The sequence below is a fragment of the Pogona vitticeps genome, chromosome 1 (genome assembly GCF_051106095.1).
Source record: "Pogona vitticeps strain Pit_001003342236 chromosome 1, PviZW2.1, whole genome shotgun sequence".
In the NCBI taxonomy this organism is placed as follows: domain Eukaryota; kingdom Metazoa; phylum Chordata; class Lepidosauria; order Squamata; family Agamidae; genus Pogona; species Pogona vitticeps.
Genome location: NC_135783.1, coordinates 165,320,705 through 165,337,472, shown reverse-complemented (window position 1 = coordinate 165,337,472; position 16,768 = coordinate 165,320,705). Strand labels below are relative to the sequence as shown.

Here is a 16,768-nt window from a genome sequence, read left to right as displayed (position 1 = left end):
AATAAATAAATAAATAAAATAAAATGTTGGCTTCTAGTTATTGCTGCATTGTTTTCTAGGTGTTTGCATAATGACCGTTTTATAATTTGTCCCGTATCTTCTGTTTTCATCCCTTATTTCATCTATTGAAAGCCATATCTTGTTGATGTCAACGACAGACCTTATTTTTACTAGTACATCTTTATAGCAGGTAGATATGTACATTTTCCTTAGTGTTGATGCATTGGGAATCAGGTGACTGATGTACTTCTCCAAGAAATGTCTGAGGCTATCGCTACCTAATTTCTTTAAGGCAATATTTGAAGTTACCATTGTTGTACAGGGATCCTTACAAAGTTCTGACTGGGTATTTGTTGAATCTCCTGGTGAAATGGTTGAAAACAGCCAACGTATCACAACAATAACAGCTGCATTCCCCACTTCTGGTTGGGTCTTTGGGGGGCTCCTCCCCTAAACATAAAATTGCTCCTGCTAGAGGCCTCTAGAAATTGAAACATTTCTTTTTGTCTAAAAAAATTGCAAGGCTGCCCCCCCCCCCATTGGGTACCTCGGGAGGTGCAAAATGTCATGATACAGGATGATTGAATTCACAGTGGAAGAAGCAAAAGATCATCATAAAAAAGAAAGCAGGGTGGAGGAAATAAGAGAGGTAAAATGAGATTGAGAAGGATTTTAATTGTGGCAATGCTGTCTAGTAAATATCAAGGGTAACTCTTTGATATGTATTCAGCCTGGTTTGAATCTACATGATTGCTAGGGATGGGACTTGTAACGAGTTACAAGAAACTTCACCAAAAATACTTGTTTTCAGTTTCAGAGTCTTTTGTAGCTTCCCAATTAAGACCATCTGAAATCCATAACATTCAATGTTCCAAAAGATAATATGTCAAATCTAGAGATGGGGGTATTCGTATATGAATACGAATATCCCTGCACAGGTGGAAATAATCGATTACCCACTCCTGGCAGGAGGCGGGATGACAAGCCTCTGTGCCAGGTCGCAGTGTGGCTAATCCATTGTGGAGAACGGCACGATAGGAAGCCTCTGCGGAGCCAGTGGCGGCGGCAAAATCCTGAGTGGACAGTCCTCATTATTTCCACCTGTGTGGGGATATTCGTATACAAATACCCCCATCCCTATACAAAACTAATGGATTTCTAATGGATTTCCTCTACTTTCATTTGAGCTATCAATGTCAAATTCTTCCCCTCCTTTTTCATTGGCTGCCCACTACAGACCCCATCCCCCCATCATTCCCTTGCAGCTGTCAGCACCATTCTCTCTCCCTCTCCCTCTCCCTCCCCAGCTTTCCTGTCATTTTCTCTCTACCATTGCCATTTCCCAGGCCCTCCTCTCCTGTCATTGCCTTTAGTGCCACCAACCTCATTCTGCCCCATCTCCCATTCTACTGTCAGTCCTTCCCTGCTACTACAGTGGGGTCTTGACTTAAGAACGGCTTGAGTTAAGAACATTTTGACTTAAGAACCGCTCTCATAGGAAAATATTGACTTGACTTAAGTACTTAGATTTGAGTTAAGAACTGAAAAAAACCCACGTGGGAGGCAGGGAAAGTGCAAAATTTGAACTTTCAGTTAACTGTTGGCCAGTGAAAAGGGTGCCTGTCTGCTTCCTCATTCCTCCCAGCATTTAGAGAGTGGATTGGGAGACAGTCTTCAGTACTGTACTGCCTGGACTGTATTTTCCCTGCCTTCCCTGAACCTTTCTTGACCTAAGAAAAAAAGAAACAAAATATCCCCCTCTAGTGGTCGAAGGCGGAATAGCAGCTTCCCATTAGTTTCTATGGACAGAAAAGAGCAGATACGGATCAAATGGTTTTCAATGCATTCCTATGGGAAATGCAGATTTGACTTGAGAACTTTTTGACTTGAGAACCGCCTTCCAATACAGATTAAGTTCTCAAGTCAAGACCCCACTGTACTGTTTTAACTTCCCTGTCCTGTCAGTGACTTGTGAATGCAACCCATATGCCAATTCTGATCTTCCCTGTCCCTCTTTTTGCCTTGGTGGGTTTCTTAGCACCAAAGATCTGAAAAGGGAAACTAAAACAATAGTGATTTCTGGTGATTTCAGGTTTACTGAAAAGTCTTGATAACCAAAATGAAAGAGGAGTCCCCTGAAAGATCCCAAAAACTCTCCAATATTTTAATTTTTATCTACTATTTATTTTCTTTTTAAAATATTTCTACATTAGCATGCAATTCAACTGGTACTGATAGCACTTATTGTTACTGTGAACACGGCTATGAATGGCCTGCTGAAGCCTGTGCATCTAATCCAACCTGCCCCAAGGCCGCAGCAGCAGACGAGAGATGCCACTGTATTGCACAGCTGCCTTCTAAAGGGACTTACTGTCAACTTCAGTCAGAAGGTAAGAGGGGATGGAAAACAGTACATGTGCAATACTGTCCTTGCCGATCAATGTTTTTTTGATAGATGATGGATAGAAATTTAAAATTAAGCAGTTTGTGATAAGAGAGCAAAAAATGCTGCTTAGATTACTTCCAGAATTTTATTTCTGATAACTGCTAAATGTACATTCTATCTTTCCATTTAGCTACATTTGCTTATGCTGTGGCTATTTGAGTTTTTGCCTGGTCTGACTTTGGATTCTAACCTTGTTAGAGCCATGACTCTTCTTTATTTTTGAAAAGTACACTAAAATCCCAAATTGTTATTTATGTATCAAAAACCTAGCTACAAGTAGAATTTTAGAATATCAGCACAGGTTTTAAAAAATATTGAAATATTAGTTTATTATCATCAATCATACAGCTGCTCATTTGGGATCACTCTTGTCCTATCACATCGGCCACTGCTATTGCTAGTACTTATTGTCCTTTACCGTTCTGTCCCAGATACTTCTATATATGTAATAGAAATGACTGTCCGGCTTGACCAGCCCTTTCAAGATGATTTGCGGAATTCATCTTCCACATTGTTTAAAAAATATAAACGTGATCTGGAGGAAGCGGTATGTTTAGTCAGTTCTTAAAACCATTTTCGTGTTGCAGAAATAGTTTGTATTTCTTAATATTATGGTGATTGATGTTAAACATAATTTGCAAGACATTCCAGAATTCATGTTCTGGTTGACTAATAAATGGCCTAATAAAAGTTGGCCTAATAGAAGTATCACCACAATATGGATTTGGGGATTTCTCTTACGTCCAGTGTTGCTTCCCGTGCATTTCACAAAACATAGCCCAAAATCCTATTGTACAGTTACATAAAAGGTGTAACTTTTAACAATGAATTGCCATACATTTAGAAAGTTCTGCAAGCACTATTTGTGGCATGCTGAATCACACAAGGCAGTGTGCAACCAATAATACGTACAAAGATTTCTTAACTTACGACAATTTACTGCTAAAAGTTCCACCTTTGGTGTAACTGCAAAACAGAATGTGGCTGCTAAAATAATTTTAACAGTTTTGATAACATAATTTTAAGGAATTTATTTACATATTTCTTGGTTGAAGAGGACTTTTAATGAAAATGTATAGCCCCTGAGAAATCTTTCCTGCTCCATGTGACCCAGGATTTCAATCTGAATATTTTTTTTCTTTGAACAACAGTTTCAGTATGGCATCCTAAAAGATCCTAAAAGTGCAAAGAAGCTTTTGAAGAGAGCCAAATTAATTTTGGACAGACTATTTTGGAGCTATATTCCAGGGCTGAAGGGGTCAAAACTCTCAATATATTTTATCTTAAAGCTCTTGTACTATGAAGGAAGCCTTACGAGAGGCACTCCAACCTTCTAGAAAGATAAAAAAAAACAAAAAACAACCCTGCCTAAAAGCTGGGAAACCACCAGACAATAGTATGAGAAGGAAGGCGACATTGTCATCTACGAAACCACAGCAAAAAAGAAATGGGATCCTATAAGCGCTGTTTTGGAACAGAGGGAAAAAGGTTTCATGCTCCTGTTGTACAGCAATGAAAACGTAGGTTTTAATGCTGTGTGTACAACAGATTTTCAGCAGGGATGGCCCTTGAACAATATTTATAATGGTGGTTCTCTCTTCTTTGGAGTAGATGACCTTGTTTCAGTGGAATCCATTAGCATGAAGGATAAGATGTAACTAAGAGTGGAAAATGAGTTTGCCAGGTTCAGATTTTCATTAAAAATTCCATCTCACCCTAACTGACATTGACCATGGTACAAAGTGTATTTTCCCTTGGAATTCTGTACATTTCTAACAGCTCGTAATTAACTTATGTAAAGAAAAAGAGAGGAAAAGCATGCACGTGTTTGAAAAATCTGAACTGCTAAAGATAGATATATTCAAAAGTTTCACTTAAACCTGCTCTAGTCAATGCAGAAAATGTGGGAAATGCATATGTTTACAAGATGTGTACCAAAAAATGTACATTGGGAAAACTTCATGCCTAAATGTGCACAAATTTCTACAGTCCAAAAGTGGAATAAGACAAAATGCCAATAGATTGCCGAGAAACATAACAGGAATGAAACTGAGGGCTAGACAGTCACGTTCATTGGTAAAACAATGTCCTAAGCAGGTGAAATGTTCTTAGAAGAGAGGTAGTCATGGGATGCAGGTGGGCCAGTTTAGATTCCCTGCCAGGTTTGGAGAGTCGGAGTGTTTCACCCAATTTCCTGTGTGATTGCTGTAGACTCTGGAGTGTGCCTGAGAGGTCTCCCACATCCACTGTCATTGGAAGCTCTGCATAGCCTTGAGGCCTTGTCAGTCGGAAAATGGTCCTTGTGTGCCAAATCATGCCACTACTATGTGACAAGAAAACAAGAGCAGACTTTTTGCCTGTGAATATTTGCCACTGAAAGTTTTGCCAGTGATGGAACGCTGGTGGACGGCCCATGACCCATTTATTTGGTATCACACATCATGAAATTATGTAGGCGTATCTTCTGAATATTGAATGGCATTAAAGTAATTCTCTTATTAATGTTTTGCTAAATTTACTGTTGATTTATTTGGGTTTTTTTTCCAGTTTATTGCAGGTTACTCATTTTTGCCAGGCTTCAAAAATGTAACAGTTACAGAGTTCAGGTATCGACAAGGTTTATCTCTTTTCCTATTGCACTTAAAGGAAATAGAAGAGGGTGCAACATTGTTTTCATCTTTTGTACATTGATGAAATAATTGAACACTAAACATGTTATAAAGATGAAATGATTTCATAGGACCTCGGGATTGGCGATAGTAAATTTTGCCTACCTGCACATGTGTGATTTTGCCTTTGTTCATCTAATAGACTAGATAGACAATAAGTCTATCATATGCTACTTGTTACCATATCACAATGGAATAATTTGAATATAAATGAAAAATTACAGAAGTATTAATTAATCAAAATAAAAATGATCAGATGCTCAAGGATAATGGTATGCTATTTGTATGCTATAGCTAAGCTACATTTGCTTCACAGAAGAAAAAGCAGAGAGTAAAAAAAGGTCCTTGGTAGAAAACTAGAAGCTAGTTATAGAAAATGTTAAATTCTGGAGATCTTTTAAAAATAAACAATATAGTGTTGGATGGTTGTGTGTCTTATACTATTTATAATATGGGCATGATAACAGGTATGTACAGTATTGGTTTTGTGGCCAATATGGACAGGACAGACTATCATTCCAAATGTGTTTAAGTCTGACTGAAATCAAACTTTAAACAATGCAGATTTGAGTCAGGCTTTGGGATTACAACAGATATCATAGAACTTGGGAGCACAGTTGGGTTACAGCAAATTATTTATTCCTTTCCATTATCGTTTTGCCATTATGGCAATAAATGATGTGACTATGTAGACTCATGCAAGCCTACGCAGAAGGAAGTCAGTGAGTGAATAGTGATTCTGTTGGTGTTCTAACCACTTTGTTTCACAAGTTTCTCTTGAGATTTCAACTCCTAGAAGGCTCATATGTGAGAAGGTACTCCACTAGAGAGCCTGGACTCAAATTAAGCTTTAAAGGCACACCCAACACTTTGAACTGTGTCTGGAAACAGACTGGTGGCCCACAAAGATTATGCCTGAACTCCTGTTGCCAGAGGTTACACCATGTAAGACCAGCGATGTTGTCTGATGTGGTGCATTTTCAGAAATAAAACATTTCTGTTCCCCACCCACCTAAAAGTCCATGGTATCCCTTTCATAGAATCATAAAATCATGAAGCAGGAAAGGGCCTATAAGGCCATTGAGTCCCACCCCTGATCAATGCAGCAATATAAATCAAAGGATATCTGCCAAGTGGTTGTCTGAATTTCTCTTAAATGCCTCCAGTGTTTGAACACCCACCACCTCTTGAGGTAATTAATTTCATTGCCATCCTTCTCTAACAGTTAGGACGTTTTCCTGGTATCCAATTGAAATCTGGTTTCCTGTAGCTTGAGCCCATTGTTGTGTATCCTGCACTCTGAGATGGTTGAGAATAGATCCTGCCCCTCCTCTGTATGAAAGCTTTCAAGCATTTGAAACGTGTTATTCTGTCTCCCTTCACTCTTCTTTTTTCAAGACTAAACATGTCTAATTATTTAAGTCTTCCCTCATAAGGCTTGGTTTCCAGCTCCCTAATCATCCTTGTTGCCTGTCATGAGTTCAGCCAAAGAAGATCTTGAATCTGAGGGGTTAATTACAGCTGAGGACAATGCTGGGCAATCAGAATCACAGACAGCTGAATCACCACCAGATTCTCCTCCCACAGTAGCCAGAGTGAGGAAGAAACTTTGGCAAGGACTCATGACACGAAGATCTGAAGCCTGCATGAATGCTTCCCATAGGAACATCAGGTCGACCAGCCCTGAGTTTTAGCAGGATGAAGTGTTTAGATGACTAGTGCTGCTATAAAATCTGCACCCAGAGGCTTGCAAGCTTGTGGAAGCAACAAGTCAAAACCCTGGCTCGCATCCACACTCCTGCTCATCTTGGACCTTGTTTTCTGGACCCTTGGTTTTGGAATCTGACTTCTGACTACGCTTTGTGTTTTGGCTCTGGCATTTTGGTATCTGCTTTGCATCTTCTCGACTTCTGATATTGAATTGGTTTATTGGAATTTTGCCTGTTAAAACCCCCGGAAACGTGACATTGCCCTCCTCTGAACTTGTTCCAATTTGTCAGCATCCTCCTTGAAGTGCAGTGTCCAGAACTGGACACAGTACTCAAGATGAGGCCTAACCAGTGCTGAATAGAGAATGAGTACCTTGTGGAATCTGGAGACAGTACTATCATAGCCTAAAATATCATTGTCACTCATAGTATTGATGAGCCAGCTATCCTCCATCTTGTAACTGTGTGGTTTCTTCTTCTAGGTGCAGTACTTTGCACTTATCCCTGTTAAATTTCATTCTGTTGTTTTCAGCCCAGTGCTCCAGCCTATCCAGATCATTTTGAATTTTGTTTCTGTCTTCCAAGGTAATAGCTATTGCACCCAATATTTGTGTCATCTGCAGATCTGATTAGCATTGTCCACACTGCCTGATCCAAGTCAAAAATTACAATGTTGAAGAGCACTGGACCTAGGACTGAGCTCTGGTGTATCCCACTTGTTTGAGAAGGAGTTTGAGAAGGAATCATTAATCATCACCTTCTGAGAAAGATTCTGTTGCCAACTGTGCATCCACCTTACAGTTGTTCTATCCGGCCCACACTTAATTAGCTTGGCAATCAGGATATCCTGGGGCACTTTGTCAATAGCTTTGCTGAAGTCCAAATATACAATGTCTACACCATTCCCTCTGTCTATCAGGAAGGTTACCTGATCAAAAAATGAGACCAGCTTACTCTGGAAGGATTTGTTCTTGACAAATTCGTATTGGCCTCACCCATTGTGGGGAAGGATGGGGAAAACCTGAGGTTTGCAAATCACCACCACTTGCAAAACCATCCTGCCAGTAGCAATTTTTGGAAATTAAAAAGTTCCCCCCTACTCCATGGCCCTTAACAACTTTCTCTGGATGAAAGGGATTCACATAATCTTTTATTTCCCAAAGTTTGCTGTGTGTGATGATGGTGGTGTAATTGCTGACAACAGGATTTTAGCCAACATGTCCATATGTGCACAGCATATCCTATACTCTGCAAAACTTAAAGTAAGACCTGGCATCCATTCCTACTCCTCTGGCGGCTGGGGCCCTTGGAGCAGATTCAAGAGGATGCAGAGGGGCAGAAAGGAAAGCCTCATTGCATAAGCAGGAGTCTGCTTGTGTAATACTGGATATTTACTGGAGGGAGAAATGTCCAGAGGTCTGGAGACAACCCACACCCTGAGAACATAGAGGGCAGCCCCCACACACCTAGCCCCCTCTGGATCCCGCCAAACCCTTGCTCAACCTGCCCCCCAAAAAACGTTTGACTCCACGTTTTCCTCTCTAGGGTGTAGTGACTGGCCATTTTGAACCATTTCCATCCTCCTACATCTGTTTTAGCTCCGGAGAGATTTCTTTCTTTCAAAACAAGAAATGTATTGTTTATTTGTATTCACGAAGGCGAATTTTTTATTTATTTAAAAATTTTTTGACCTAGCATTCTCCTTAAAAGGACCCCAGAAGGCTCATTTATGGGACAATTTATTTTTTGGTGAGGGAGGAGGAGGGACTGATAGGTGAAAGGTGCCGTATGTAGTCTGAGGACCCTGCTTTGCCTGTTACTGAGACAGACCTTTATTTTGGAAACCATCATTTACAGCACAGCATTCTCCTTTAGTACTAAATAAGATGATGGCAGGGAAGATTGGATTGGTGTCCAGTAGTTGTTCTTCTCCCCCCCTCAATACCTCTGAATGATCATGAAATATGCATCCTTTGCTATATAATGAATATGAAATAATGATAAGTAACACTCTGTTTGTCTAGGCCTGGAAGTATCATGGTTCCATATAAAATAGTAGCAGCAAGAGATCTACCAGTTGAAATGGCGAATACAAAAATAGCTGCTGCCTTAAAAGATACCTACAATTTGATAAACACTTCATTTGGAAGGGAAATCTCTGGTAATATTTAAAGATTTTGTGCTTAAATGATGTATTATTATTTTGAAGGCAGAAAATGCCCCCTACCCGTAATTAAATACATATAAATGTACTCTGTTTTGATACAGCTTCTCCTCAGAGGATGGCTGAGTGTTCTCACTTCCTCTTATTGTGGGTTCCCTTGGCACTTTCTGGCCATGTTTCAGTACATCTTATGAGCATACAGTACTAGTGATATCCGATGCCTAATTTCAATGTCATTCTAGAGTAGAGAAGAGTAGAGAAGAAATACTGAATCAGTGGAACTTACAAGAATGTTAATTTGCTCTGTTTCCATTGATTGAATCCGTCAATTCTTGGGACTGCTCTTTGGATATCGGTCTGCAAAGTTCTGCTTCCTTTGAAAACAGTAGAAATCCCTTCTTTGGGAAAAAGGCCACATGAAAGTACAGTAAATAAAATAAAACAAATAATAAAAGGCTCTCACAATATTTTTATGTCAAGAAATGGTTGTTTCATGCGGTTTAGAGATATGTTGGTCAACAGCTGCATGTAAACACATCTGAACTCAGTCAGTCTCCACCCCAACAAGTTCCCCTTCCCTAAATGAAGAGGATCTACCACCCTGATCCCTGTATATTACCTAGCTTCTTCTTGGGGGAGGATTTTTCCCCTTTTAACATATACCCATAACGGCAAGAATTGATAATTGTGTAAAATTTATCTGGGAAAAGATCTTCAGTAGTTGTGCCCAGAGGTACTTGGAAATTCATCTTGTTGTAGCAAGAAGTGTAGATCTCTTTCTAATGTTGGAGGAACAGGAAGTCTGTGATTCTGACTGAAAACTTATTATAATGATCTTCTTATGGTATCATTGGCCTATGTGCTCTCTTGGATAGAAGCACATCTCTTTTGTTGAGAGGATGAGATTCCTCATTGCCCATGGCAATGGTCTGCTGGCTTGGCACTGCCCAGCCTGCAAAATGAATAGCTAAACTCCATTAAACTAAGTGATTATTGATTACTCTGAAAAAAATCTTACACTTAAAACTCAAGGGGCTGAAATACAATGTTCAATCCCAACTAAAGTAGACCCATTGTTGTTACATCAATGGCAACAGTATCATAAGTTGGGTCAAACAATTCGATTTAGCCTCATGACATAACTGAAAGTTTGGGTGAAAATCTGTTGTAGCTACCACCCCCTGGGCTCAAAATGTCAGATTCTACAATCAAGTTTTCAAAAGTTTTCCTCAGTGTGTTCGGTAGCAACCAGCAGTATGACATATATAATTGTTATATTAGGTGAAGAGCACCCTGCATCATTAGAACATTAAGATGTATATTGATAATTATGTTGATTTTTCTGCAATTAAGAAATCATTAAGCAATATATTTATTGTGGTATCTGATTTTTCCAGATGGTGCCAACTTCTCTGTTTCCCCTGAACACATTTTTGAGGGAGATACAGTAAAAATGACCTGTGAGTCAAAATCAGCTACAAGGAATGTATCCTGGGATCTTTCGGGAGATTTAGTCTCTAACAACACCAGACACTCTATAATGAATGATGTCACAGATGGAAAGTCAGTATCAACACTAACAATTACAAGCATTCAGCTGAATGAAGCTGGTAATTCTATATTTATTATATAAAAGATGAACATTAAGACCTGACCAGTAATCAGTACAAATATTAGAATTGGCTCCAAATTGGCAATGGTGGGAGAAGACAGAGCAGAAGAATTTTCTATATCACATGATGCAAGGGGGACCAAATATATTTTTGAATTCAAAAACAGCACCCATTATAATAAAATATATCAGTGCTACAGTATCTTGTCTAAAGCAGAGTGTTTGATTAAATAGCAATATGATGCTCTCCTCCAAATCTTTGATTCTTTAGCGACTACATTCACAACTGCTATATACAACTGCTGCACGTTTAGGTATAGTATTTGAATTCAAATATTAAACTATTTTGCATGCAAAAATAGGAAGCCAACCTATTGAAATGGTTGTTGAATTGTGTAGTCAAATATTATGCAAAATATTACCATCATCATATGGGGGGAAATACCATGTTTTAAAAGTTGCTTTTCATCAAAATGAGACAACTTAGACAATTTATATAGGGGAATCTTAAAAGTATACTGGGCAAACTGCTTTTGCCAAATAAAAAAAAATATTGTTTGTTTGTTTTGCAGGTAATTATACCTGTGCTTTTATGGAATGGGGACCAAATCTGACATTAACATACAAAGCTAAGAAAGAAATAACAGTCTTTCAGCTTCACGTTGTGCCATCGGAGAATGTTTCAATTGTATGTAATGGTGAAAGTAAGGAGCTCAGATGCTGTACAGATGCAGATATCGAACTCACCTCTTATTGGAAACCAAATGGAGCAATAAATATTTCAGGTAGGAAGCAAAATGATCACTGCTGACTCTGGCTAACATGTTTTCCTTTTCTAGCTTTATACTGTATGTATATGTATCTAGGATTATCGTCTCAAGTTGTTCTGCTGGCACAAAAACCATAGGACAGGATGTTGTCAGCTGTTGGAGTTATGACTCTCATGCCCCATAGCAAAGTGTTTCACAAACAGTGGAGGTTCATCACTCTCAGTCAAACATCAGTGCAAGGGGATAAACACAGTGGCATTGGTTCAAGCGAATTCAGAAAATATTTTATTCAGCATTAGAAGTAGTGGCACCAGTAGTAGACAGTTTGTTGGCATATCTGAATTGACAGATACTTTCCCACATTAAAAAAAAAATCAAGAAGATGGATCTGTCCTGATTAGGACCCGGAAAGCGGGGGGAGGTGTGTGTTGCTTTGTTTGGCATTTGTTCCTGCTTGGGTCGTGATCTAGGCTATCGTCTTATCTTGCATGTCTGCTATTAGACGAAAATACAATTTCTATGGGTACGTAAGGGAGTTTTCCCCCAATGCAGATTCTTGGTGTGGAGGATTTAATCCAGATCAGGAATCGTAAAGCCTTTTGATTCCTGATCTGGATTAAATCCTCCACGCCAAGAATCTGTATTGGGGGGAAAACTCCCTTATGTACAAGAGATGTAAAACCATTTATCTCTTGGTGCCCTGGGATCCAAATCTAAATCAGGATTTCTTTACGTGTTATTTACATCTAAAAATCTATTCATGGTAAATAATGACATCTTCCCTCCCATGAGCTGAGAGAGAAGCATTTCCCAGAATCCTTTTAACTAGGGCTGACAGGGTGTTCATCTGTGTCCTCTTGCAGCAAAGAAGCAAGTACACAATCTACCAATGAGCCGTGTCCCTCCTTGCTACTTCTTTCTCCAGCCAGCCCCTAGAGATTTACTTCCAGTCTGGTATAGCAGCTTGGTGTCTGACAAGCCAAGCATAATTGTTTGTTGTGCACACTATAACAAGAGTATGATTCCATAGTAGGTCCCACCACTGAGCAGAGTGACAGCCACCATGCTATCTCCACACTAGTTTCTTTCTGATTTTTAACAAGCCTGCATCCTGGCTAAGGTATGGGACAGTCTTCAGTGTATTTACTTTCATCTAATTTCACTGCAGGAAGCTCCACTTCCATTAACAACCACTGCACTACCTATATGCTGCGGGCTAATGAATCTCAATGCCCAGCTGACAAGTCTGGGACCAAAACAGATTACACATGTGAGCTGAACTCTACATATGGAGCCCGCAACTATTCAGTCATTGGTGTGACATATTTTCGAGTAGGTAAGCCCCACTTCAGGAACTGTACTCTTTTGCAAGGGGGCAGCAATCATTGTCCTGGGGGCAATGAAATGCTGTCCTCCTCAAGAAATGTTATTTTTGCACAAATGCTCCTGCCCTGCAAATCCAACCTTGAAATTTACAGAAGAACTTCATAATGTGGTAGGGGAAATTTCAGCAGAGAGCTTTGAGGATACAAAGAGGGTACGTTAAGAAAGAATAAAGAACAGAACAATATCTCTGATGCAAAACTGATCATGGGGAAATTTGTACTGAGACACAAAGAATTAGAAAACCAAGAAGTGGGAAGTAGTCAAGCTGGTGACCACTGCACTGCCTCATCATGCTATCAGAACCAATCTTTGTGTTGGAAAGAAATTCAGCACAACACTTGCATCAGCCCTTCCTGTACTTGTAAGACTGGAGGCATGATTCTAAATGAAATCTCTTTGTTTTGTTTCTCCAGCAAATGTGAACATCTCCTCTAGCCCAGCTGGCAAAGTTTCTGAGGGACACAAATTCTCAGTGAGCTGCATTAGTGATGTGAGCAATTATGATAAAGTCACCTGGCAAATTCAAAGTGGAAACTCTGTTAAAAATGTAGACAATGTGTGGTATACCACCACAAAGAGTGAAAGAAGTGCTATGTCTGTGCTAACTGTAGACAATGCTAATCAGAAATGGACTGGTGAGTACAAATGTGATCTGTGATAAAAATCAGATTCTATTAATCAAAGCATTAAACATCTTTGCAATGTAGTTTCCGCTGCATCCTTGCAGTGTACGTACTATGTAAGTATGAACTGCTGGGTAGCTCTGTGGTTTCGGTATTTGGCTGCAAAGCCAGAGTTTGGGAGTTCAATTCTACACTGTGCCTCCTGCACAGGGGCTGGATTTGATGATCCATATAAGGTTCCTTCCAGCACTGCAGTTTTAAGATTACATTTAATGGACTGCAATGTCATGTTTGTTGAAGGTATCCCTTTTGCACTCTTCTTTAAAATCATGTTTTGGTTTTAATTTCAGGCATCTATATCTGCACCTTTTTCCAAAGTTTTTTGAATAGCTCTGCACGCTTGGAAATGGACATTGTTCCTTTGCCCCTGCAACAAGATATTATAAGAGATCCTATAGATGCCTTTGTCTCTTGTCCAATGACCCAGGAGCTAAAGTGCTGCACACATGAACAGGAAAACTACACAGTAAAATTCTATGCTTTCCAAAGGCCACTGCCTGTTCTGGCAGGTAAGCAGTCTCTAGGTGGATGAGACATGTAAGGATCAGAACTTCAAGGAAATAACTGGGGCATAGCACTAAGAGCTCCTGGCCTCAAGGTGACGGGAAAGAGGAGCAAAGGAGAAACAACAATTGTGTCCTGAGCATTATTTTAATGTTTTCTCTTTAGTTATTAATTATGTTTTCATTTTCATCAGTTAAAAGCTAGATAGCCATTTGCATAGATGCTTAATGAGAATGGTGGGCTAGGCAGAGTTGCAACATTGATCTAACATAGTAAACTACATCCAGTTCCTGAATCCTTTTGGGAGATTTGTTTGATACAATTAGATTGTTGAAATGAGGAAATGCTGCCAGAGTTTCTATACCAAGCGAGAGAGAGCAGGAGCTATTTATTAAGGCAACACAGACTTTTGGCAGCAGTACCCTTAAAGATCTACAACTATGCTTAGCTTTGCACAGATTGGTTTTAAACTGGAACCCTTTGTCCCAAGCATTAAAAAGCTCCCTGTGGAATAAACCACATTATGAATGTGGAGAGGAGCGCTGTACTGTGCTGCCTTGATGTACGACCATCCCTACTTACGACCATTTCGACTTACGAACAGCTCCGGTCGAAAAATTTTGCTTCTACTTGTGACCAGAGCTTCCACTTACAAACCGAAAAAGGAAGGGGGAAAAGGTGGGAAATTCAAATTGGTAACTGTAGGTGGCGAAAGAGGCTGCTTCTTTGTAGCTCTTTCACCCCTACAGTTAGAGTGAGTGCGATCAAGGAGGGACTGCCTGGCTTCTGCTTCTCAGTGAGCATGTGTGTGTTTGCAGGGAGGCTTGGGACTCCCTGTTAGGTAAGGTAAGGTGCTGTTTTCTACATTTTAAAAATTGTTCTGGGTACTTTTGCAGCATGGTTTTAGGCTCGGGGGTTATGTTTCTGTGCTGTGATGGGTCTTGGGGTTGTTTGTTTTTTGGGTTCCCCCCATTTCCGATGGGTCTTGGTGGTTTGGTTGTTTTTGGGGGTTCCCCCCATTTCTGATGGGTCCTGCATGCTTCCCTTGCTTTTTCCTTTGTTTTCTTTGCATTTCTGACCTTGTCCCTCTGTGCATTTCCAATCTGCTCTGTTTGTTTTCTGTGCATTTGCAATGGGTCTTGCACGCTTGGTTGCTTCCCCCCCCCTTTGGCCAGAAGGGAATAATCATGTTTCCAATGAGTCTTGCAGTGATTTTTTTTTAGGGGGGGTGATTTTTTTCTTTGGCCAGAATGGATGGGAAATGGTGCTTCGACTTACAACCATTTTGACTTACATCCATCTTCTGGAACGGTTTATGGTTGTAAGTTGAGGTACCACTTTATATTATTTAAAACCAAAAGAAACTGAGCACCATAAAAGCAAGATAGTATCTTTAATTTGATCCTTTGTCACTCTGGCACAAATTTTGAATGCATACTTTTGATGCAAAAGTGCTAACTCAGGAAACTAGTTAAATTTGTACAGCAGGATACCTGCATAATCATTAGAAATCCGTGGGTCATCAAAAGGCAGCACAAGTCTGCTAATAAGCCAGAAGTAGGGCCTAGGTGAAAGAGACATAAGGACTATAGTAGTAGAGAACCATGCCAGGAATTCCTTTCCAGACAAAACAATGGACTACTTGGGTTGGATCACACCATTAATGAAACAATGGGCAGAAGTTGTCACTTCCCTAAAACTGGAATGTTGCAGGGAAATTCAAATTATTCTGACAAGTCTGACTAAAACAGTGGAGAAAGCAATTGATCTCAGTCTGCAGAACAATACAGAGTTGGAAATCGTTGCTACAGACATGAAAGATATCAAGCCACCTTGAGTCCTTTTATGGAGATAGGAGGGGTAAAAATATTTTAAACAAACAAACAAACAAAATGAAATAAAGCAGTACATAAAGCAGCTTGAGAACAGTAGCCGTTGGTCCAAGGGTTTGCATACCCAGAGCTGAGGAGTCAACAGGATCCATAACAGGTTTGCAGCTCCCAATATGAGAGGTATTCACAAAGTTTTGATTCCAATTGCACTGAGATAAGCCAAGACTCTTAGAGCTCCTTCAGACACCGGCCATTTGCTAAATTGCAGGGATGGATCGGCTCACGCCCAGTGACCACATGGCAAATGAACCAATTTGCCTCCAGGGCACCCTAATCTACACCTTTTTGAGCCCTTATTAGGCACTTCTACATTTTTGGTGCAGGTTGGTTTAATCCACTCCCAGCACATGCAATTGCTGAGAATGGACTAAAACTGAGCCTTCTGGCTGTCAAAGCTGCCCAGGCTCCTTTTGGTTTGAATGTCCAGTATTGCGAAGTAGATTAATACTGTAAATGAGCTGCTTCAGGATATCAGCAAATTTAACAGTTCCCCTGCTCTTCTGTGAAGGAGCAAGATAAGTTATATATTCTTTTGATGTCTGCTAGACCATTGCCAATTCACTTAATCACTTAGATTGAATTAAAAAAATCATTTACGTTTGTGTGAAGTGCTGATTGAAACCATGGCTGTGGGCAGTTTCTTGATTGGCACTACATGGAAGGCAAAGAATTATTTTTAAAAATTCATCTGATTCAGTCTAGCATAGGCAAAAATAAATTGTTTACTCCTCCCAGGCAGGAGGCAGGGGAAGTGCTCAATTTACAGCGGAAGGAGCTGGAGGGTTGCTTGAAATCAATATGTCATTAGGATGTGCCAAATGGCATATGTTTCTTCCCCAACCTCAAGTGGCCCTATCTAGACCACTGGTTCTTAACCTTTGTTACTCAGATGTTTTTGGACTGCAACTCCCAGAAGCCTTCACCATCAGCTCT

General features: G+C 39.9%; 1 protein-coding gene across 2 annotated transcripts in view; it reads left to right on the top strand.

Moving 5' to 3' along the window:
- ADGRF5 (adhesion G protein-coupled receptor F5) overlaps window positions 1–16,768 on the top strand; it is a 58,601-nt gene that overhangs the window by 27,024 nt on the left and 14,809 nt on the right. For both annotated transcript variants that reach the window (XM_078378163.1, XM_078378170.1), the window contains exons 5-13: window positions 2,214–2,390; window positions 2,878–2,993; window positions 4,994–5,052; window positions 8,849–8,985; window positions 10,386–10,598; window positions 11,173–11,385; window positions 12,539–12,706; window positions 13,170–13,391; window positions 13,730–13,948. In XM_078378163.1, the coding sequence (XP_078234289.1) occupies window positions 2,214–2,390; window positions 2,878–2,993; window positions 4,994–5,052; window positions 8,849–8,985; window positions 10,386–10,598; window positions 11,173–11,385; window positions 12,539–12,706; window positions 13,170–13,391; window positions 13,730–13,948 (1,524 nt within the window). The remainder of the gene's footprint in view (window positions 1–2,213; window positions 2,391–2,877; window positions 2,994–4,993; window positions 5,053–8,848; window positions 8,986–10,385; window positions 10,599–11,172; window positions 11,386–12,538; window positions 12,707–13,169; window positions 13,392–13,729; window positions 13,949–16,768) is intronic.